Source organism: Podarcis melisellensis, assembly GCF_964234715.1.
Source record: "Podarcis melisellensis genome assembly, chromosome: 8".
NCBI lineage: Eukaryota > Metazoa > Chordata > Lepidosauria > Squamata > Lacertidae > Podarcis > Podarcis melisellensis.
This window is the reverse complement of record NC_138540.1, coordinates 90,139,127-90,163,262: the sequence shown is the minus strand read 5'-3', so window position 1 is coordinate 90,163,262 and position 24,136 is coordinate 90,139,127. Positions and strand designations below refer to the sequence as shown.

Below are 24,136 nucleotides of genomic sequence, written 5' to 3'. Positions count from 1 at the left end.
AGACACCCCGCTCTGGCCCCCCAAAGACCCCCCTCTCCCCCGCCCAGACGCCCCTTCGCAGCCCCAGGCAGAGAGAGGGGCTCCTCCTCCGGGACACGGGTTCCCCCTTCCCACGCACACGCGCCCACTCCGGCTTCTTCCCGGCCAGGCGCCCCGCACCCCCCCAGGCCCCCCTCTTGCTGGGACAGGGCTCTCTGCCCCCCCCAAGAGAGACACCCCCGCGTCCCCCATCTGCGCCCCCAAAGACCCCCCTCTCCCCCGCCCAGACGCCCCTTCGCAGCCCCGGGCAGAGAGAGGGGCTCCTCCGGGACACGGGTTCCCCCTTCCCACGAACACGCGCCCAGTCCGGCTTCTCCGCCAGGCGCCCCTCCTCTCGGCCCGGGGGCCCCGCACCCCCCCAGGCCCCCCTCTTGCTGGGACAGGGCTCACTGCCCCCCAGACCCGCCCAGAAGCCCCCAAGAGAGACACCCCGCTCTGGCCCCCCAAAGACCCCCCTCTCCCCCGCCCAGACGCCCCTTCGCAGCCCCGGGCAGAGAGAGGGGCTCCTCCTCCGGGACACGGGTTCCCCCTTCCCACGAACACGCGCCCAGTCCGGCTTCTCCGCCAGGCGCCCCTCCTCTCGGCCCGGGGGCCCCGCACCCCCCCAGGCCCCCCTCTTGCTGGGACAGGGCTCACTGCCCCCCAGACCCGCCCAGAAGCCCCCAAGAGAGACACCCCGCTCTGGCCCCCCAAAGACCCCCCTCTCCCCCGCCCAGACGCCCCTTCGCAGCCCCGGGCAGAGAGAGGGGCTCCTCCTCCGGGACACGGGTTCCCCCTTCCCACGAACACGCGCCCACTCCGGCGCCCCTCCTCTCCCCTCCGAGGGAGCAGCTCTGAAGGGTTAAGGGGCGCCGAGCTGGCTTCCTAGAGAGGACAGGAAAGGAAGGCGGGCCGCTCCTCCCCCCCTCTGACGTCCCTTCCGGCCTGGCCTTCGCCTGCCGGGCTCGGGTGGGTCTCCTCTCGGGGGAAGCCTGCGGAACTCCCTGCCCCGCGACGCTGAGGTAAAAGCGCCTTGCCTTTCCTCTTCCTCCTCCCGGGGGGCTCTTTCCCAAGCTTCCCCGGAGTTTTGAGGCTCGAGGGCCTCTCGCCTCCTTCCCAAGCCTCTTGGGAGTCTGGCTTGGCAGGTGGGGGCCGGGGGGGCTCTCTCTCTTTTCTTTCCCCTTATTTTTCTTTCTTTCAATCGATGTTGTTCATGTCTGAAAGGAGATGGAGGAAAGTGGGAAGGGAGGATCGCTTCCTGCTTCTCTTGGCTTGGCATCTTGCAAGAACCTTCAGTTTAACTTGGCATTTTCCCTGCCATCAAAAAGGAGATCGATATTTCGGCATCTCCCAGCTTGACATGTGCTTTAATTTCAGCACATAACTATATTGAAACAACATAAATTGGTATTTGTCACAGTAACCTCTTGTTTTTTGAATAACTTTTTACTGGGTTTTATAAAGAAGGATCATAGGAATAATAAAGAATACAGATAAGTAAAGCAACTCTTCTCATGCCATTTGTATATCACAAAAGCAGCATAATAACTTTGTGACATCAGGTTCATTGTCAGCGGTCAGCGTATGACTTTTGGGTTAAGGAATTGGTTTGAAGGCGACCCAACAAGCAAACAACAAGTTTATTAAATTTGTGAGGTCCATGCCTTTACACAAAATACCATAAAACATTATTAAAAGATGAACAATCAAATTATAAAAATAAGCTAAAATTCATGCCATGCTGTCCCAGCAGGGAAACTACCCAAAAAACCCCACCATTCAGGAAAGAAGATGCAGCAACAGGTTAGGAGAGCAATGGGAGGGACCTCACCATTTCATCCAGGAACCCTACTCTAGTTTCCATAGCCTTCACCACAAAGACCGCTACCACGTGAGAAATCCGTGGATCAGCGTCCACCAGTAAAAACTTTACTTGATCCTCAGAGTTGACTATTGATTTGGGAATGGTTTGTAACATCGCATCCCTGAAGGCCGAATAGATGGGACAATACAACATGTAATGTGTGAGATCCTCTTTGGTTCTCATATGACAAGGACATATACGCTCCTCTACTGGGATTTTTGCATATCTGCCTGACAGTTAGGCCGTAGGAATGGTTTGAAAACGGGCCATGGTGAAAGCTCTCCGAAGGGTGGGATTGGTGATATTCGCCAAGTAATTGGCGCAGGTTTTGACTGTTTTCAGTCGGGGAAACCAGTGGGAGGACCCTGGGTTCTGTATTTTTGTGATATCTAACAGAGCGTCTCTCTCCAGGATCCATTCCCGAACTTTGTCCGGGCTCCACAGTTTGAGGATATTAAACTCCGGTAGGGTGTATCTAACCAGGATCTCAGATAGGTTTTGACGCCAAGTGGTGTTCTTTTGAAGAGATACAAAGGCTTGTTTGGCCAATAAGGTGTTTGAAGTGTTTGCAAGGTTGATGTAAAATCGTAGGAATCTTAAGTGGGCCCTGGCAGACACAGAGGGTAATCCAACCTCCACCCTCAAGAAAGCTGCTGGGGTTCCTTGAGGAAGGCCTAGAATCCTCTTGAGATAATAATTTTGCAAAATTTCAAGCCGTTCCAACAACCTCTGGTTCCACCCCCAGAGTTCTATCCCATATAACATCTGGGGAATAGCTTTCCCAACAAAAGCTCTTAATGCCGGGATCACCAATTGTCCTCCCCGGGTATGGAAGAAACTAAGCAGGACACCAATTGTTCTTCGTGTTAGGATGGTTACAGCCTTAAAGTGGGCTAGCCAACTAGATGTAGCCTGGAATGTAACACCCAGATATTTAAAAAAAGGGCACTGTTCAATCACATGTTCATCTAAAGACCATCTAAAGGTGTGGCGAGCTCTACTGAACACCACAATTTTTGTTTTGTCATAGTTTATCTTTAGTGAGTTATGGGAACAGTAGGCTGCGATCCCCTCCAGCATGCTGCGTAAGCCTCTTCGGGTGAGTGCCATTAAAGCCATGTCATCGGCATATAGCAATATATTCAGACGTTTACCTTCAAGGGCTGGAGCCGATGACTTGTACTTTGCCATGTACTGAACAATATCGTTTATGTAAAAGTTAAAAAGAAATGGGGCTAGCAGGCATCCCTGTTTGACCCCTTTCCCCAATGGCAGTGGGTCCGTAAGAGTTCCCGATGGCCCAGTTCTGATTTTGACTGTAATATCTGTGTGTAACTCTCTGAGAATTTTTAAAAGTCGTCTATCAATGTCCGTTTCATATAATTTTTTCCATAGTCTATCTCTACAGATTGAGTCAAAGGCAGATGTCAAGTCAACGAAGGCCACGAAGAGTCTGCTCTTATACGCTTTTGCATATTTAGCTACCAGAGTCTGTAGTACCATACAGTGACCTATCGTATTGTGGCCCTTTCTAAATCCTGCCTGTTCCTGGTTGAACAGGTTAGAATGGTCCGCCCAGTCTACCAACTTGTTTAATAAGTACCGGGTATAAAGTTTGTATGCGATGTCCAGAAGGCTTACAGGGCGGTAGTTTGCTGGATCTTGAATATCTCCCTTCTTGTAGATAGGGGCTACCACACTTAGTTTCCAGTTTGCTGGAATTTTACGTGTTGTTTATTGCCGTAAAAAGTTTGGCCAAAAAGATGGCCCACCATGGGGCATTTGATTTAAAAACCTCAGGGGGGATCATATCCTCACCAGGAGCTTTGCCATTTTTTAAAGTTTTAATTAGCTGTAGGCACTCTGATTCCGTAACAGGATCCCAACTAGCTAGATGATCATTCTTCAATGGGAGGGACGGACTCGAATTAGCAGTATTTGAGGGTGTGTATAGCTTGAAAAAATGTTGATACCACACATCGGATGGAATACTGCTGTTTACAATTTTTCCTTTGGCTGAGACTCCCTGTGCTACTATTGCCCAAAATTTTCTATCGTCTCGCGATTTAATCGCCTTATCAAGTGCCTCCCATTGTTCCTTCCTATAAAGGGATTTCTTGAGTTTTAGGGTGTTTTTATAGTAAGAGCGCCATCTGTGGAAATTTACCATAGATGCCAGAGTCCTCTCCTGTTTTACCTTGTTTTGTTGTTTCCTAAGCAGGGATCTTAGCTTCCGGCAGTCTTTGTCAAACCAGACCCCCGATTTGTTATGTTGTTTGGGAGGCCTGGTGTTTATAAGAAATGGGAAAAGACCCGCTGATATAGTGAAAAAGGATCAAAGTTAGGTAAAAGACACTGGTCTCTCAGAGCCAATAAATCTGGAGAGTGCAGGTGTTGTTTAATTTTAAGCTCCAGCTCGCTGTTCCATTTACGCCTGCGTGGGGCCGGTGCTTGAGGAGGGACTGCACAATGTAGATGTTGTAATCCCCCTGATTTGAGGGGAGTTAGTGAGATTGCTCTAGGAAGATGGTCGCTCTCAGTTCTGTTAAAAGTGCTGAGACCCTATGCCCTCTCCAAAATTGTTGGAGAGACCAGGATATGGTCAATCACACTTGCACCACGAGGGTCGATAAAAGAAAAGAAACCTCCTGACCTATCCATGTAAGTACCATGCAGGTTGTACAAATTATGCTTAAAGGCAATCTCCAGTAATGTATTACCTGCCTTATTCAGGACCTTTTCATCAGAAGGCGACCCAAAATAAAGGGGAAACAGAACAGAGAGCATTCCACATGGCAAAGCCCTTGTGGCTGTGCTTCGATTAAGGGTGAGTCATGGGCCTTTCTCCTCTTCCATTGCCAACTCAACAATATAAAGTGTTGGTCTGTTGATGAACTTAGGCCCAGAAATGAACTGGCAAGCAATGCAGGTCTTTAAAACAGGAATTACATGTATGCCAAAGGATTTTCGTGGGTCTTCAGTGAGGAGGGGTAGATGCCACCTGTCAGGCTCCCCCAGTGGCCAGCCAAGAAGGAGACAACAAGCAGAGTTCCTGCAGAGTCCTTTATTCAATATTTACAGAGAGAGACTTTGAACAGCGCCTCTCCATCCTTCTGCAAACCACTGTTGTCAATCTATTCTGTCCTCCTCTTCTCGGGAAGGTTCAGGAGGAGGGAAGGGGGTCTCCAGCATTCCTCTTGGGTCCAGTCCCGGACACCACCTGGAGCCTGTTGGGGAAAAGGTGGGATAGAAATGCCATTAGTAAAATGCCATTAGAAATGCCAGTTGAGAACCCAACCGCTGCATTTGAGTCCAGTTTCTGAGGCGTCTTCCGGGGCAGTTCCACCCGGTGGGCCTTGCCACCGTCCCCTCGGATCCAGAGCAGGAAGTCCCCAAGGGACGGTGGCTGGAGCTGGACATGAGCCCTGCTGCTCACCAAGCCACCCAAGCAGATATGGCTGGGTTGGGGCGAAGCTCTGGACTATGAAGTGGGGTTGGGAGGGACCCCCACTATTGCCCTGGCTCCAAATTACACGTCATACAGGAGCTTCCGGAGGCGGCGCAAAACGGCAATGGCGGTCCTCTTTACTCAGTGAAGAGGGGCTCCGCGAAAAAGGGTCGTCCGCTACGGCGAAGCGGAGACCCATTCAGATAAACCGCAGGCAGAGCGAGCCTGTGGCCGTGGGACTCGGCGGGTGCCAGAAGCCCCCCCAGAAGCGAGGAAGGGACCTCGTAAGAGGCTCCGGATCGTGAACGGGGGAGCGGCGCTGTGAGTTCATCGCTCTTTTCGCGGAAGTGAAGCCGCGCTGCTGTTGCTGATGAGCGCCGACCTTTCTTCTTGAAAAACATCGAAATTGGCTGCAATCTACCCGTGAGTAAGGGGTACCAAAGAACTGATTAAGGATTAATTTAAATTTGTCTATTTCGGCTGAAAACGGGAGGCGAGTAACAGGAAGTCCGCCTTCCGGTCCTGCTAATCAGAGCAAAGCAAAAGAACCCGATGCGGGCTGAAGCGCTAAAAAGAGACTTTGAAAGAAGTAAGAAGGGGCATTAATAAACTGTGTGTGTCTAGAAATTGAAAAGAGTGAAGAAGTAAATTTTTTGGTTCATTGTGTTAGAGAATCCTCCGCCTACTGTGAAGAGATGTGGAATTGAAGGGGATAACCGAGTTATCGGACTGCCAGTGTTGTAAAGGAGTACTGTCAGGCTGCTGAAACTTTTTTCTTAACATAAACTGTTGCATTGATGGATACACTATCGCTTTAATACTGTCATTGAAACCTCTCCGTTACCTTGTGGCACTAATTTGAAACAGAACTTTCTGAAAGCCTCCTTTTTGAACTTGGGGACTTCAGTTGAAATAGGAGCTTTGATGGTGGAAAAGAAACTTTCTTTCCTATGAAAACCCCCCCTAGTGGATTTGCGGAGGCATTGAGGTCTGGGAACTGTATCCTATTGGGATTTTTTGTGGTTTAATTGTTTATACTCTGGGCTTGCCTTTCTCATGGATTGAAAGACTATTCGACCTTGAACAGCAGCTGGGGAATGAGTGGCCCAGCGAAAACAAGAGCAGCTAAAGCTAAGGAAGCTTTAGCTGAGGAAGCTAAAGAAAAGAAAAAAGATAAGAGAGCTGGGCAGCTTGTCCAAACAACCTTGATTCATCATCGTAGATCCTCGGTGCCAACTGTGCTGACGGCGCAGGAGGAAGAAGTTGAAACGCCTGCTACAGAAGAAATGGCAGCTGGAGGAACTGATCCAGTCTTGAAACAAATTTTGGAACAACTGGCACTTCTGAATAAGAAGGTGGACGATCAGTCATCTAAAATTGATAGAGCTACATCTACTATCAGCAAGTTAACAGATCAGGTTTCGCAGCACACTCAGGCTATTGAGAAACTGCAAGGAGCTACGGCGGAGAACTACAAACTAGCTGCGGAAGCCAATCAAAAAGCTGAGCAAGCGTGCAAGAAGGTGGAAGAGATCAAAGGGGAAGTAAGACCTCTGAAAAGACAGGTAGGAGAACAGCAAGCCTACCTGTCAATGGTGGAACTGAAAAGTAAGGAATGTAATCTTAGGCTGAGGGCTGTCCCAGAGTTGGAACAGGGCAACCTAGAGAAATTCTTGACGGAGTTGTTTTCTAAATTTTGGGGGGTTGAAGAAGATAAAGATTTCAGGATTGTGACGGCCTTCAGACTGGGAAGATCGGTTAAGAAAGATAAGTCCAGAGACTGTTTGGTTTGTTTGAGAACAAGAGAGGAAAGAGACAAGATATTAGGCCAACATTTTAAAAAATCCCTGGAAGTTGAAGGCAAAAGGGCAGAAATTTATAGAGACATTCCTAAATATTTGTTGGACCTTAGAGCCACATACACAGACTTGGCCAAATTGTTAAGATACAACGCAATCCCTTATAGGTGGGAATTTCCTCAAGGTCTGTCATTCACCTATAGAGGAAAGAAGGTAAGAATTAAAACACCAGAAGACCACCAGAAGTTCCTACACGACAACGAGGAGGACCTCCAAAAGAGAGCTGCAGATTCCTGGCCTCCACCACCGGGATTACCACCAGGATCCATACCATCTGGAGGCGGCCCGGCACCACAGCTTCCGGAAAAGGACGATAAATTAGATACCCAACTGTGATACCCAAGAAGTAGGCCGGGATGTCTCTACAGCTTCTTAGTTGGAATATAAATGGCGGGAATTCTCCAGAAAAACGCAGAAAAGTATTTCATATTTTGAAAAAAGAACAATTGGACATTATTTGCCTGCAAGAAACGCACGTGACAAGACTCCACAGAAAAGTGTTAATCAATAAAAGGTTAGGCCAAGAATTTATTTCATCGGATAAAGTTAAGAAAAGAGGAGTGGTGATTTATGCAAAGGAGAACTTGTCCCCAAAATTTGTATTTAAAGATGAACAGGGCAGAATTTTGGCAATTGAAATCCAGACACAAGGAGAAAAGTTTTTAATTCTAGGAATCTACGCCCCAAATGATGGAAAATCGGAATTTTTTAAGAAGCTGCACGAGATTATGCTGGACTATTTGGACTATAACAACATTATCATGTTGGGAGATATGAACGGTGTCGCCTCAGTGAATATGGATAAGTCACAAAGTGCTAATATAACGAAAGATGGCAGACTACCAAAAACCTTTTTTGAAATGACTGACAATTTGGATTTGATTGACATATGGAGGATCAAGAACCCTCTAGGGAAAGAAGGAACTTTTTTTTCTGAGGCCCATATGACATGGACGCGAATCGACCAAATATGGATAACTAGAGGGCTGGCACCTAAGACCAGAAAAGTGGAAATCTGCCCAAAAACCTGCTCCGACCACAACGCCTTGAGAATGGAATTGAGACTAAATACAACCGGATCGTTCAGATGGAGAATGAATGACGCTTTGTTAAGAGATCAGGAGATTGTTAAGAAGGCCCAAAAAGTTTTAAAGGACTATTTTGAAATAAACTTAAAGACAAATGTGGAAAAAAGAATAATCTGGGACGCAAGCAAAGCAGTTATAAGAGGGTTTCTAATACAACAGAACACGATTAAAAAAAGACTCTGGAATGAAAAGAAGGAGAAGATCTTGGAGAAAATAAGAGAAGGAGAGAGAAAACTGAGATCCAGGCCTAAATCAAAGGAAGTATTGAGAGAAGTGAAGTTTTTCCAGGCACAATATTCGAAACTGATAAATCAAGAGGTGGAATGGAAAATTAAACAAATGAAACAAAGATCCTTTGAATCTGCTAACAAATGTGGAAAATTGTTGGCTTGGCAGTTGAAAAAGAGACAAAAACTTAACACAGTTACAAATCTAGAGATTGAAGGGAGAATGGTTCAGAAACCCGACGAAATTAGAAAGTCCTTCCAGAGATATTTCAAAGAACTTTATTCTCAAAGGCCACAAAAAAGCTCAGAGGTGGACCAATTTGTTATAACTAATGGATTACAAAAAATACCCCAGGAAATGAGAGCAATCCTGAACTGTAATATTACAACTCAAGAAATTGAATGCGCCATTCAGAACCTTCAACTGGGCAAATCTCCGGGACCTGATGGGCTTACTTCCAAATATTATAAGGTACTGAAGGATTCATTGATACAACCATTGCTGGAAGTTTGCAACCAGATTATGGAGGGGAGGAAGGCACCGGAAACGTGGAAAGAAGCTTTCATCACGTTGATCCCAAAACTAGAATCTGAAAAAACTCAACTTAAAAACTACCGTCCTATCTCACTCCTAAATGTGGATTACAAAATTTTTGCAGACATTTTGGCAAGTAGGTTTAAGAAAGTCTTAAATGAAGTGATTCATAAGGACCAAGCAGGCTTTCTCCCTGGTAGGCATTTATTTGACAACACAAGAAACATCATTGACATTTTGGAGTTTTTACAGATTAATTCAAACACAAGAGCGGTGTTGATTTTTATTGATGCGGAGAAGGCCTTTGACAACATTTCTTGGCTGTTTATGAAGAAAAATTTGGAAAGGATGGGAGTAGGGCGGGGGTTTGAAAATGGAATAGAAGCAATTTATTCAGAACAAAAAGCTAAATTGATAGTAAACAACGTGGTGACAGAGGAGTTCAAAATTGAAAAAGGGACACGACAGGGGTGCCCTCTATCTCCTCTGTTGTTTATTTCAGTCCTGGAGGTGCTATTGAACATGATTAGAAATGACCGGTTGACACAGGGAATTGTGGTCGGAGAGAAACAATATAAACTGAAAGCTTTTGCAGATGACTTGGTATTAACATTACAGGAGCCAGCCTCTAGTACTAAAAGAGCGTTAGAATTAATTTCTGACTTTGGTCGGGTGGCGGGATTCAAGCTGAATAAACAAAAAACTAAAGTTTTAGCAAAAAACTTGACAACTACTGAAATAGAGGAGTTCAGAAAAGAAACAGAACTAAATGTGGTCAAAAAAGTAAAGTACCTAGGGGTCCATTTGACCTCCAAAAATTTGAATTTATTTAAGGACAACTATGAGAAATGTTGGTCAGAGATCAAAAGAGATCTGGAAATATGGTCAAGATTAAAACTTTCCTTGCTGGGCAGAATAGCTGCTATAAAGATGAATGTATTGCCGAAAATGCTATTTTTGTTTCAGGCCCTCCAGATCGTGGATAAGGTGGAATGTTTTGGAAAATGGCAGAGGGATTTATCTAAATTTGTCTGGCAGGGCAAAAAGCCCCGATTAAAGTTTAAAATACTAACAGATGCGAAAGAAAGAGGGGGGTTTGCCCTGCCGGACTTGAGGTTATATTATGAAGCTGCAGCCCTCTGCTGGTTGAAGGATTGGATTTTATTGGAGAACACCGATGTCCTTGACCTGGAGGGATTTGATAATGCTTTTGGGTGGCATGCATATTTGTGGTATGACAAGGTTAAAGTTCATAAATTGTTCAAAAACCATATTGTCAGAAGGGCAATTTTCATGGTCTGGTCAAAATATAAAGACTTATTGGAGAGTAAAACTCCGAGGTGGCTCTCACCGATGGAGGCCAAAGCACGTAAAAGACTCAATATGGAGGCCCACTGGCCTAAATATTGGGAAATAATTGAAAAAATTGGAGATAAATGGAGGTTACAGAGTATGGAAAAGTTAAAAAACAAGGTGCGAGATTGGTTGCATTATGCTCAAATCCAGGAAGTTTTTAAAGCAGACAAAAAAGTGGGTTTTCAGGAGGAAAAATCGAAACTAGAAACAGAGTTGCTTGAGCCAAAATCTAAGCTAATTTCGAGAATGTATAACTTGCTGCTTAAATGGAACACACAGGATGAGATTGTCAAATCCTCTATGATAAAGTGGGCACAGGACTTGGGGCATAACATTATGTTTGAAGACTGGGAAAGGTTATGGAACACCGGAATGAAATTCACGGCATGTACTGCCTTGAAGGAAAACATTATGAAAATGATATACCGGTGGTACATGACCCCAGTCAAGCTTGCAAAGATATATCACCTGTCCGATAATAAATGTTGGAAATGTAAGGAAGAGGAAGGGACATTTTTACACCTCTGGTGGACCTGCCCGAAAGTGAAGGCCTTCTGGGAAATGATACATAATGAACTAAAAAAGGTGCTGAGATTCACCTTACCTAAGAAACCGGAGGCCTTCCTTCTGGGCATGGTAGACCAGAGGATGGTCAAGAAAGATAGAATTTTCTTTATGTACGCTACTACAGCAGCGAGGATTTTGTTGGCAAAGCACTGGAAGACACAAAATCTACCCACATTGGAAGAATGGCAGACGCAGCTGATGGACTATATGGAGTTGGCTGAAATGACTGGCAGAATTCGAGACTCGGGAGAAGAAGAAACGGAGGAAGTTTGGGAAAATTTTAAGGACTATTTGAAAAAGCATTATAAGTTGTATGAATGTTAAAAAATGCTCCTTTCTAGGAAGGTATAGCTTCAGTATCGGCAAATTTCTGAATTGATAAATAAGACACTATAAGACAGAAGTGAGATAATGAAATATTTTTATTGTGTGGAAATTAAAAATTAATGCAATTGTACTGAAATGTTTACATCAGATAACACGATAAAATGGAAGATATATTGTTATGTATAAAATAAGTTAACAAATTGCTGAGGTTTTGGTTACACAGGGAATGCAGTGCTCGGGAGATGGGGGGAGTCCATTGGATCTATGGAAGTATGTATTTGAAAGTGGAAATTTGTTTATTAAAAACCTAATAAAATATTTATAAAAAAAAAAACAAATTACACGTCATACAAATGACTCACTTGTCATTCACAGTTATGACTTCTTCTTCCTCCTCCTCCTCTCCCCACGCTTGCTCAGGGAACATTCTTCTCTTGGCTGTGTATTGATCTTATAATAGAAGAATGTGTTTGATTCATAGGATTAGCTGCAGCTTGCATTAGGACACACAGAACTTGGCAGAGGACCAAGAGGCTTCTTCTGATCTCTTGGAGACTTCCGGAGAGCCCAGATGGATGAGCAAGACTCAGCTGGCCCTGAAGCAGTAAGAGGCCATGCCCTGGAAACTGGGAGCAGTGGGGAATTCTGGGAAAACTCTGTGAAGAAGGAACTGGGTGAGGAGGACACCCTTTGCTCAGAGGTGCAGAGCCAGCAGCTCAGGCAGTTCTGCTCCCAGGAGGCCAAAGGACCCCGAGAGGTTTGCAGCCAGTTCTACCACCTTGACCATCAGTGGCTGAAGCCGGAAAGGCACACGAAAGCTCAGATGCTGGACCTGGTGATCTTGGAGCAGTTCCTGGCTGTCCTTCCCCTGGAGATGGAGATCTGGGTGAGGGAATGCGGAGCGGAGACCAGTTCCCAGGCGGTGGCCCTGGCCGAAGGTTTCCTCCTGAGTCAGGCAGAGGAGAGGAAGCAGGCAGAGCAGCAGGTGAGAGAGACTTTCCTCTGGATACTCCCAAGGGGCTCCAAAGAGGAGGGAGAGTTTTCCCAAATCATCCTTTTTTGGAAAGCATATTATTATTATTATTTATGACACCCATGTGGCTGGGTGCCTTCCAGCACATATAAAAGCATCAGAAGACATCAGATGTCTTCTAAAAGTTATGCATTTTCTTATCTCCTTATCGCCTGATGGGAGGGCATTCCCCAGGGTGGGGGCCACTGTGGAGAAGGTCTTCTGCCTGGTTCCCTGTAACTTCACTTACCACAGTGAGGGAATCAGCAGAAGACCCTCGGAACTGGACCTCAGTTCATGGAGACGCTCCTTTGGGTATAGTGGGCCTTTGAGGCCAACACTTTGAATTGTGCTGGGAAACGTTCTGGGAGCCAGGGAAGATCCTTGAGGACCAATGTTTCATGGTCCTGGCAGCCAACCCCAGACACCAGTCTAGCAGAAGCAGGAAGCAGCTTTCACCTCTTTCCCCCGAAAGCGCTTGCCTCTGTCATTCCTTCTCTAACCCTTCTCCCCATTCTCTGTTTTGAATCCTTGTTGCTCTTTCAGAGGAAGGATCTTTTGGCAGAGATGGGTCTTGATTCTTCTGAGGCAGAGAAGACTCCCTTGGACGCCAGAGTGAGGCCTCTGGGTAAGGAGGAAGGAGTGTTTTCTCCCCTGTTTTGTCACATTCTCTTGGTTTTGAAACAAATCTGTGAGTTCTTTGCATCTTTTGGGGGAAGACACCTGGAGCCCAGAGCTCGGGGGGGGGGGGAGATGTATTTTTGCACAACTATTATATGAAATGGGTACAAATGTCCAAATGTACTCAGCAGGGGAGACGTTTACGATAGTAATTTGATTAGTTTAAAATTAATAATAATAATAATAATAAATTTTATTTATATCCTGCCCTCCCCAGCCGAAGCCGGGCTCAGGGCGGCTAACAACAATAAAACAGTACAAACGTACAGCACAAACAACACTCTAAAATCATTCATTATAAAATTAATTAATTCAAGCCACTGGCAACCATTGGGCCAGAGCTCCACGAAGATTGCTGAGGGAGGGAGTCAGGCTGTGCCCTGGCCAAAGGCCTGGTGGAACAGCTCCGTCTTGCAGGCCCTTCGGAAAGATGTCAAGTCCCGCAGGGCCCTGGTCTCTTGTGACAGAGTGTTCCACCAGGTCGGAGCCACGGCCGAAAAAGACCTGGCTCTGGTTGAGCCTAACTTCTCTGTGGCCTGGGACCTTCAAGATGTTTTTATTTGAAGACCGTAAGTTTCTCTGTGGGGCATACCAGGAGATACCTATGGCAGTCCCATAGGTACGAGGGTCCTAGGCCGTATAGGGCTTTAAAGGTTCAAACCAGCACCTTAAACCTGACCCTCTACTCCACCGGGAGCCAGTGCAGCTGGTATAGCACCGGATGAATGTGATCTCGCAGTGAGGACCCCGTAAGGAGTCTCGCCACGGCATTCTTCACCCGCTGGCGTTTCTGGGTCAGTCTCAAGGGCAGCCCCACGTAGAGCGAGTTACAATAATTCAGTCTGGAGGTGACCGTCGCGTGGATCACAGTGGCTAGGTCAGGGCGAGAGTTCAATAATGGTCTCATTATAACAATGCGAAATTACAATACAATTAGTAATACCAATCTTTAAGATATCAAATTATATAATATAGATCCCCCCCCCACATGCTAAAACTGATGGTTTGATGATTTTCTTGATTTCTGCATTCCAAAATCTTATTATTTTCAATTACCCTCCTGACAAGATAAGTATCCTTTATACAAATAATATATAAAACTACAAGTGAGGCACTCCAGCGTTATCCTTACTCTTCCCATGTGTGGCAATCTTCCTGTTCGTGATATTTCTTCCTGTCCTTGTAAAATGTTCTGTCTATCTTTTCCTGGTTGTTGCTGTTCTCCATCATTCCTTGGGTGGAGCGAATATCCCATTGTGGTTTCAGAAATTCTCCATCGCTCTGTCCTGTGCTTCGTTGTTTGGCAACTTTAACAGCAGCTGCAAAAATCACACTATCCCAATAAATAATCAGTTTTTGCCATTTTTCTTCACTGCCTGGGAAGGAGAGGGATCGGTCAAACTGCAATTGACTCAGTAGTGAACCTTATCAGCTCCTACACAACTTTCAGATTCCTTACATCCCGCTGTCTGGCCTTAGATAAATGCGCATTTATCCAATTAAATTAAATTCCAAGTCCTTTTAGCATTAATCAGTTCAGTCTGTATATAATAAAGGATGGGGAAGAGTCAGCTCTAATTTTCCAGCATAAACATTTTGCAAAATAGAGCTTCCCTTCCTTTTTCCTTTTTGTTTTTACACACACAGTTCCATTTGATGTTATATTTCATATCTGCAATCCAGTTTCATCCCTGCTCACCTGTACATAGATATTTTGAACTAGTAGTCAATGGCGGGCTGCCAAATCATAAATGCAGAGAAGAAAACTTTATATAAAGAAGCCATAGGCTCCCCTCCCCCACTCACTGTCTGTTGCAGCAAATGAAGTTTATTCCCAAATTCAAACCTTAAAAATCTTGCAGCTGGTTCAGTTCCACAGTTTATGATCTCATCTCTTCCAGCAACGCCTGTACATTAGTCCACATTGAGCTCTAATTGACAGGAGAACCTCTGCTTCTTAATGGCAGCAAACGAGGGTTTTCGGCAGGCAAAGGGCTTTTGCACTCAGCGCCTCCCTGCCTCCCGCAATCCATGCCGGAGCCGGAACCTGGTACCGAGACAAACTGGGAGTGAAGCCCATTCCCCCCTGTCCCTGGGGGCAACTTGCAAGGAGAATTACCCTCAATCATCCTTGTTTTTCCTTTGCCAACGATCTCCCGCTGCCTCCATTAAAGCAGAGTGGAACCGGAAGCTAGCAGGGGAGACTTTGGCAAACCCCATCTGCACTTAGAGATGCACTTACAGTTTCCCACTTACATTTTCTCTCCCAGGTGACGGAATGATGCCACCAAGACCTGCTCCCTCATCTTTTCATGGTGGTGGAGGGGAGGCAGCAGCTGTGGACCCAGATCAGGTAGGGGGAAGGAGCCTTGTGGGGAAGGAGCGCTGGGATGCAGACTGGCTGGATGCAGTTGGATGCAGAGGAATGGTGGGAGGAGCCAGAGAAGAGGGAGCCGACTGGGAGGAGGAGGAGGGGTCTGAAGCTGGAGAGGGAAGAGGGCTCAGGGAGCAGAGGGAGTCTGTGGCAGAGAGCAGCCCAGACTCCGAGGCAGAAGCTGCAGCAGGAGAGAGGAGGGATGAGGAAGGCAGAGAGGGGTCTGGCCGCTGTAGAAAACAACAGAGCCAAGTGAATCTTCTCTAAGAGGACAGCCTTTTTCCTCTTCTGTTAGGGTCCAGTGTGCTTTGAAGATGTGGCTGTCCATTTCACATACGAGGAGTGGGCGTTGCTGGATCCTGACCAGAGAGCTCTCCATAAGGAAGTCATGGAGGAGAATCGTGGGATCTTGGACTCTCTCGGTAAGGCTCCCTATTGGATCATCCTATCTGTTTTGTAATGCAAGACATCTCTCTATGTGACGAACCTCTGATATTTTGATGGGGCTCAACAGCGCCACCCACAGCACCTGGGATGTTAACACTCCCACAGCAAACCTTGGAGGAATGGCTATTGATTGTTTTCCCTGTGAAGATTCTTCCTCCAGTTCTGTCGTTTAAAACCATGATCAGGCTGTCTGAACTGCCCAGGCCTTCTTAAATGTAGGATTCAGAGTGATTTGGGAAGTAGAAGTGGGTTCTGTCAAGTTTCCTGCTTTGTTCTTGCTTCTGTCTCTCTCTGGTTGACCAAAGAGTCACTTGACATTGGAGATGGCACAGATTCCACGACTGAACCAAACAAACTCCATCCCAAAACAGAGCCAGGCTTTTTGAATCTCAGGCAGTGAACCCTGTAGTAACAATAATGATAATTTTATTATTTCTACCCTGCCCATCTGACTTGGTGGCCCCAGCCACTCTGGGCAACTTCCAACAAATAGAAAAACATAATAAAACATCAAACATTAAAAACTTCCCAATACAGAGGTGCCTTCAGAAGTCCTCTAAAAGTTACATAGTTATTTCCTATGATGGGAGGGCGTTCCACAGGGTGGGTTCCCCTATCGAGAAGGCCCCCTGCCTCGTCCCCTGTAACTTCTCACAAAAATGTAACATTTATGTACAGTGGTACTTCGGGTTAAGAACTTAATTCGTTCTGGAGGTCTGTTCTTAACCTGAAACTGTTCTTAACCTGAAGCACCACTTTAGCTCATGGGGCCTCCTGCTGCCGCTGCGCTGCCAGAGCACGATTTCTGTTCTCATCCTGAAGCAAAGTTCTTGATCTGAGGTACTATTTCTAGGTTAGCAGAGTCTGTAACCTGAAGCCTATGTAACCTGCGGTACAACTGTAAGGAAACTTGAATAATGATAATAATGCCGATATGACAAGTTTCTGCTGCACTCTGTGATGTCGAGAATTTAAGAAAACATCAAAATTGGTTTAAGGTGATGCACATCATCATTAAATGTTTAGCCACTAAAGAAATTTAAATTTGGCAGCTGCTACACACATTTGTTCAATATATGAAAAGTGTTTTTCAGCACATAGAAGTGACGCGCAGCGTAAATTAATAATGCAGAGTTTTAAAGAATAAGAGCTTTACTGAGTTAAAGTAAACTTCTTCATAAACAACATGGTTCCAAACAGTTTGACTGAGATTCCATACTGACTCTGTTCACAACTGAGGCAGACTGACTCTGACTGAAATCTTTCAGAGAACACACAGAGAAAATGGCTGCTAAGTCACATGTCAGAGTGACTCAACCCTTAGCTGTTAGGCCTGAATAGCTTTAGTAGGCCCAAATGATTGTGCAGTCCCAGCACTTCCCAGCCTGCTTTGCTGCTTCTGCTCACATGTGTCTTTGTCACATGACACTCCCCCAAAGACCTAGAGAGCAGAAGTATAAACATGAAAAATTAACTTTTCACCTGGTGGCAATTTGGCTAATTTGTAAACCTTATTTTCTTTGAATGATCCCAACTCTTCTTTCTGTCGGAAATCAAGCCTATCTAGGGAGCAACTGGCAACACTCCCAGGCACCCGGCTTGGTCTCCCGTTGAACTCCCTGGCTGCATTCCCAGCAAGATCCAGGCTAGGTCGCAATAGGCAATTCTTCTCAGCGTGAGAAGAACACACACCCTCCCTCCTGCTCTCCCGGCAGGGAAAAGGAGATAGACAGAAACGTTTTTACATGCTTTTATTTCTGTCTTTGAAGCATAACAGAAAACATGACTGCTCTCTTCAAGCTCCAGCAGTCCAGAGACAAAAACCTCCTGTACTTCCTGTACAAGAGCAAGAGGAAGAGCTCATATTACACTCTGGGCTAATTTCCGTGCATTGCCCTGTGAACTGACTGTCCCTCTGTTTCCCACGGAACAGTCCCAACATTCCATCATGTTTTGTTTTCAAGCTACCAGTTTGCAGCTGCATTGCTTCTATATCGTAACACTTTCATGGCATCAAACCACTGGGTTTGTTCCTTAGAAGGTAGTTTCAGAACTTGAGTAAAGTCCTGTGGCTGTGTACAATTCACATGACACACTTTTGTTGTGCCAAAAGTCAATTTATCGGGGGAATACCCTTGGTAGTCCATGTGGACCTTCTAGGAATAACCACTGGGCTTTCCTTCTCTTGTTGCTCCTCCAGCTCATCATTTTCTTGTTCCTCTGATTCACTGCTTGTGGCACTTTGCAAAGTGTCAGTGCCTGAGGGCAAATTTCCCCCACTTCCTATCCTTTCCTCAGCAGCTGGCTGCCTGAGAGGCTCCTGTGGCTGTCCTGAGAGAGGAATTAAAATACTAGGATTGGCATGAACCTGTTCCCACCTATCCTGTTCAGCAAATTCAGCATTTTGTGAAATGACTACTTGGCCACATCCCAAAGCAAAACGATAAGACCTGCTAGAATAGCCCTGATAGCCAATGAAACGTAGCACTCTGGTTTTAGGCTCACCTTTGCGTCTCAGAGACTTGGGGATATGAACAGAAGCCCTAGTCCCCCACACATGTAAACCTGTGTAATCCGGTTCCTTCCCAAAAAGCATTTTGTATGGAATATCACCCGTGGCAGTAGTGAAAGTACGGTTCACTAAAAAATTGGCAGTCAGGAGAGCTTTTCCCCAGAGCTTTGCATCATTTTGCAATCCAGCATCAGTTAACAAGCTGTCCTTTACAATTTGCATGACACCCACACGTCTCTCTGCAACTCCATTTTTCCAGGGACTATTTGGACATGTGAGACGATGCGTTATTCCATGGCGTTTAAGCCATGCCTGGAAATGATTACTTAAATATTCGCCTCCTCGGTCGGTTTGAATAACTGGCCTTTGAAAACGTCTTTCTGCCCATACCTTCCAGGACTTCAAAGCATCTGCACATTCTGATTTGTTTCTCAATAGATATAGCCATGAATACCTTGTTTTATCATCCGCAATAATTGAGAGCCAGTGTGGTGGAGTGGTTAAGAGCAATAGACTCGTAATCTGGGGAATCGGGTTCGTGCAGCTGCTGGGTGACCTTGGGCCAGTCACACTTCTCTGAAGTCTCTCAGCCCCACTCACCTCACAGAGTGTTTGTTGTGGGGGAGGAAGGGAAAGGAGAATGTTAGCCGCTTTCAGACTCCTTAGGGTAGTGATAAAGTGGGATATCAAATCCAAACTCTTCTTCTTCTAGGCCATATCTAAATCCTCCCTCACTCTTTGGAAAAGGACCAATTAAGTCAGAATGAACAAGTTGCAAAGCAAGTGTAGAAATTCTATCACTTCTAACTGGTATTGGTTGCAACTTTGATTTTGCTTGCTTGCAAATAGCACAATCAAGGTATGTGCTACACTGGTTAACATTTAAATCTTGACATATTTTTTGCATGTTCTCCAGATATTTGAAACTTGCATGCCCCATTTTTCTATGCAAAGCATGGGAGCAGTTTTTATGCAGGAAATTAGAGTTTTGCTGACATAGTTCAGTTATTAATACATCATTTTTTCCAGATTTAGGTCTCTCTGTGACCCCATCACTTGGCGGAGAGTTCTGTAAAGGGTACAAGCCATCCACCCTTTTTGGAGAAGCAATTTCCTTGCCCTGCTTCTTAATAAAACACTCATCACCCACAAATATAAATTCAAAACCAACATTGGTAAGGCATGAAATTGACAATAAAGAAAATTCTAGTTCTTCAACAAACAATACATCCCTCAGTTCTGCATCTAGGCATGGCATATAACACGTACCTATACCTGAGATTGGGCAATGCCGCCCATCAGCAAGACAAATGCTGTCCTTGCCTTTTGGCAATTTGCTGAGTGTTGTAAAGCAGTCAGGGCTGTTCATTATGATTCTGGCAGAGCCAGATTCCAAAATGTAGCTGTCTGGAGAAATTTTCTTTTCTTCCCTTGCGGCGGCTGAGACGAAATGTGTCCACTTTTCTGTCTCACGTGGATCGCTCGCTTTTCCTGGTTTTTTTCACGTGGCAATCTTTCTTCATGTGCCCGAGCTAGCCACACCGATAGCATTTCTTTGCCAACATGGCACGATCCGTGGAGCGTTCTTCGGTCCCATCTCCTCCTGAGAATCTGGGTTTCTGGTTAGCAGGGCGACGCAAACTCCTCTGGTCTGCCTTCTCACTCAGCTTTTCCACGCGCTTTTCAGATTCCTCCTGTAGACGGGCTGTTACATAGGCCATTGATAAATCTTCTTGCCTCGTGCTTTCAAGAGAGGCTATCACAATATTAAAAGCTTGGTGGGAGACTGGATAGCAGGATATAGACTTGATCCAGGTCTGGAAATCTTTTACGACTCCTTTGCAACTGGAGGAATAACATGCACAAAGTCTGGAGGTGTGTAGTTAAACATCCGCCTTCAGGCAGCACTGTTCTATACAGTCTCCTAGTTAGTCCAATGATTGAACCAGCACTGTCAGACAGGTGTATCTGATCTAGACGATCCAAATATTGTTTGGCAGACTCCAATTCTGCAATGTGCAGGACCTGTGGTTCCTCTAGAGCCAAGAAAATGTGCGCTCGGGCTCTATCATCTTCTTTCTTTTCCTGCTCAGAGGGTTGTGGATTCAAACCAGTTTCTACACAGTACCAAAGTCTATCACGTTTTAGAACCAGTTCAAGCTTGAGAGCCCAAGTCAGGTAGTTCTTACCATTCAGACATTCCATCTGGGCAGTGTTGCCAAGATTAATAAACCGCAGGTTGCTGAGCTGACATGGCTTCTGCTCCTTGCTGCACCGGGTCTGCTTCTTTGGTACACGGCTTCACCACTGGACCTTCAGTCCCTTTGAGGTCCTCACCAACATCACCCTGATTCTTCAGCTTTAGCAATTTGCCATCCATAAAACACTGGGCCCCATGACCTGACACGAAACGTAAATTAATAACGCAGAGATTTAAAGAATAAGAGCTTTACTGAGTTAAAATAAACTTCTTCATAAACAACATGGTTCCAAACAGTTTGACTGAGATTCCATACTGACTTTGTTCACAACTGAGGCAGACTGACTCTGACTGAAATCTTTCAGAGAACACACAGAGAAAATGGCTGCTAAGTCACATGTCAGAGTGACTCAACAGTTAGCAGTTAGGCCTGAATAACTTTAGTAGGCCCAAATGATTGTGCAGTCCCAGCACTTCCCAGCCTGCTTTGCTGCTTCTGCTCTCACATGTCTTCGTCACATGACAAGAAGTTCACGTTTGCCATTTTTATTCCTCTACTCTTACATCGCCCACCACAAGGCAGCTGACTATGACCAAGTCAGTCCAGAGTCAGTGTTCCCAAATATTTCTCCAGCTCTTAAAATTTGTTTAGATTTATTACTGCATACTGAACAACTTAGCATATTGAATATATCTTAATTTTAACAGGGAACTTTCCCACATTGGCCACCTTTTTCAATATAAGCACATTTTATTTATGAAGATAGTACAGATGCATATTTAAATTTGAACAAAATGACATTACCAGGTTAAGCTGTTCTTTTAAACACCTGAGAGAGAAAACATCTAATATTCAACTTGATTTGTAAACAAAACTAGACATTTTTACAAAACAAAAGGAACATTATAACATCTAACTCCCTTCAGTTCTTCCCCTGTCCCAAGCATTAATTAGCATTGTTCCATAATTTGGTACTGCACTTCTTCCCGAGACTCTAATCCAATTGCCTCTTAGTTTCAGGTGGTGATGAATTGGAAATTAAGAACAAGGGAGACCGCAACGAAATCCACACAGTGGAGGAGCCATATCAGGATTCAGACTGTGGAGAGGGCTTCAGTCAGAGCTCCCATTCCACTTCCCATCAAACAAATCCGCTTGAGAAGAAACCCTATCAGTGCTTGGAATGTGGAAAAAGCTTCACCTGGAAACAGAGTTTGGCTGCCCATCAAAGAATTCATACAAAAGAGAAACCCTATCACTGCTTGGACTGTGGAAAGAGCTTCAGTCACAGCCACAACCTCACTACCCATCGTAGAATTCATACAGGAGAGAAACCATATCACTGTGTGGAATGTGGAAAGAGCTTCAGTCACAGCTCCCATCTCACCGCACATCAAAGAATTCATACAGGGGAGAAACCCTATCACTGCTTAGAGTGTGGAAAGAGCTTCAATCAGAGGGCTAAGCTCACTTCCCATCAAAGGATTCATACAGGGGAGAAACCCTATCAGTGCTTGGAATGTGGAAAGAGCTTCAATCAGAGGGCCAAGCTCACTTCCCATCAAAGGATTCATACAGGGGAGAAACCATATCAGTGCTTGGAATGTGGAAAGAGCTTAACTCGGAGTACCTATCTCACTTCTCATCAAAGGATCCATACAGGGGAGAAACCCTATCAGTGCGTGGAATGTGGAAAGAGCTTCAGTCTAAAAAGCAGTTTCACTTCCCATCAAAGAATTCATACAGGGGAGAAACCCTATCAGTGCGTGGAATGTGGAAAGAGCTTCAGTCAAAAAACCAGTTTCACTTCCCATCAAAGAATTCATACAGGGGAGAAACCCTATCAGTGTGTGGAATGTGGAAAGAGCTTCCGTAACAGCCGCAATCTCACTTCCCATCAAAGGATTCATACAGGAGAGAAACCATATCACTGCTTGGAGTGTGGAAAGAGCTTCAGTCACAGCCACGATCTTTCTTCCCATTGTAGAATTCATACAGGGGAAAAACCCTATCAGTGCGTGGAATGTGGAAAGAGCTTCACTCGGAGTACCCATTTCACTTCCCATCGTAGAATTCATACAGGGGACGAACCCTATCAGTGTGTGGAATGTGGAAAGAGCTTCACCAGGAAAGAATATCTAACTGTTCATCAAAGAATTCATACAGGGGAGAAACCGTATCAGTGCTTGAAATGTGGAAATAGCTTCACCTGGAAAGAAAGTCTAACTGTCCATCAGAGAAATCATACAGGGGAGAAACCGTATCAGTGCTTGAAATGTGGAAAGAGCTTCATTAGAAAGCACAGTTTCAATTCCCATCAAAGAATTCATACAAAAGAGAGACCCTATCACTGCTTGGCGTGTGGAAAGAGCTTCAGTCACAGCTATACTCTCACTTCCCATCGTAGAATTCATACAAGGGAGAAACCCTATCAGTGCATGGAATGTGGAAAGAGCTTCAATCTGAGGGCCCATCTCACTTCCCATCAAAGGATTCATACAGGGGAGAAACCCTATCAGTGCATGGAATGTGGAAAGAGCTTCAGTCAAAAAAGCAGTTTAACTTCCCATCATAGAATTCACACAGGAGAAAAACCCTATCCATGTATGGAATGTGGAAAGAGCTTCAATCTGAGGGCCCATCTCACTTCCCATCAAAGGATTCATACAGGGGGGAAACCCTATCAGTGCGTGGAATGTGGAAAGAGCTTCACCTGGAAAATAAGCTTCACTTCCCATCAAAGAATTCATACAGGGGAAAACCCCTATCAGTGCATGAAATGTGGAAAGAGCTTCACCAGGAAAGAAAGTCTCACTTCCCATCAAAGAATTCATACAGGAGAAAACCCCTTTCAGTGCCTGGAATGTGGAAAGAGATTCATTAAAAGCTCCACACTCACTTCCCATCAAAGAATTCATACAGGTGAGAAACCCTTTAAGTGCTTGGAATGTGGAAAGAGCTTCACCTGGAAAGAAAATCTCACTTCCCATCAAAGGATTCATACAGGGGAGAAACCCTTTAAGTGCTTGGAATGTGGAAAGAGCTTCACCTGGAAAATAAGTTTCACTTCCCATCAAAGAATTCATACAGGAGAAAACCCCTTTCATTGCCTGGAATGTGGAAAGAGGTTCACCAGGAAAGTAGGTCTCACTGCCCATCAAAAATTACACACAGTCGAGGAATCATATCAGTGTTAGGAATGTGGAAAGAGCTCCAGTCAAAAAGGAAATCTCATTTCATCAAAGAATACATACAGGGGAGGAATCATATCAATGCCAAGAGTGTGATTGGAGGGATTTATGAAAGTCTCATTTTTAAAGTTCTCTAAAAAAATACAGTTGTAGCTCTTTAAAGGACTTAGAGCTGGGTGAAAACGCTAAAATCAAGACAGGCTTCGACAAGTTTGTTTCTCTTTGAAGGATATTATTTCTTCTACTCTGAGCCACTTAAAGAGAATTGGATTCCTGCAAGACAACCACTCTTATCTGGACATCTAAAGTGCTATGTCCTCTTGGACACATTATTTCGTTTTTCTGTTTTATGGTTCCTCTCTTAAAGTAATTATTTCCTTTATTTGTTTAACTCGAATCTTAATTTAAGAAATTGGATTTTATGTTAAA

The 24,136-nt window shown here is 45.1% G+C and overlaps 1 protein-coding gene and 1 long non-coding RNA gene across 4 annotated transcripts in view; one reads left to right on the top strand and one right to left on the bottom strand.

The window, feature by feature from the left end:
- Window positions 1-24,136, bottom strand: part of LOC309376241 — a 94,825-nt gene that overhangs the window by 47,867 nt on the left and 22,822 nt on the right. The window lies entirely within an intron of this gene.
- Window positions 970-24,136, top strand: LOC309375936 (uncharacterized protein). Of its 3 annotated transcripts, XM_081921949.1 has the most exons (7): window positions 970-1,040; window positions 11,771-12,274; window positions 12,848-12,929; window positions 15,253-15,335; window positions 15,652-15,778; window positions 21,531-23,438; window positions 23,523-24,136. In XM_081921949.1, exons 2-7 carry the CDS (start codon window positions 11,861-11,863, stop codon window positions 23,711-23,713), a joined length of 2,805 nt encoding a protein of 934 aa, XP_081778075.1. In that variant the 5' UTR covers window positions 970-1,040; window positions 11,771-11,860; the 3' UTR covers window positions 23,714-24,136. The 3 variants fall into 3 exon arrangements, with proteins under 3 accessions (XP_081778075.1, XP_081778074.1, XP_081778073.1); XM_081921948.1 differs by having other exon boundaries at window positions 21,537-24,136; XM_081921947.1 differs by having other exon boundaries at window positions 972-1,040; window positions 21,531-24,136.

What these genes read in the sequence shown, in the direction of transcription:
- LOC309375936 (XM_081921947.1), top strand. Translation starts at nt 11,861, where the DNA reads ATGGATGAGCAAGACTCAGCTGGCCCTGAAGCAGTAAGAGGCCATGCC. An exon ending in GGAAGCAGGCAGAGCAGCAG is followed by an intron (nt 12,275 to 12,847) that starts GTGAGAGAGACT and finishes TTGCTCTTTCAG; the next exon opens with AGGAAGGATCTTTTGGCAGA. An exon ending in CGCCAGAGTGAGGCCTCTGG is followed by an intron (nt 12,930 to 15,252) that starts GTAAGGAGGAAG and finishes TTTCTCTCCCAG; the next exon opens with GTGACGGAATGATGCCACCA.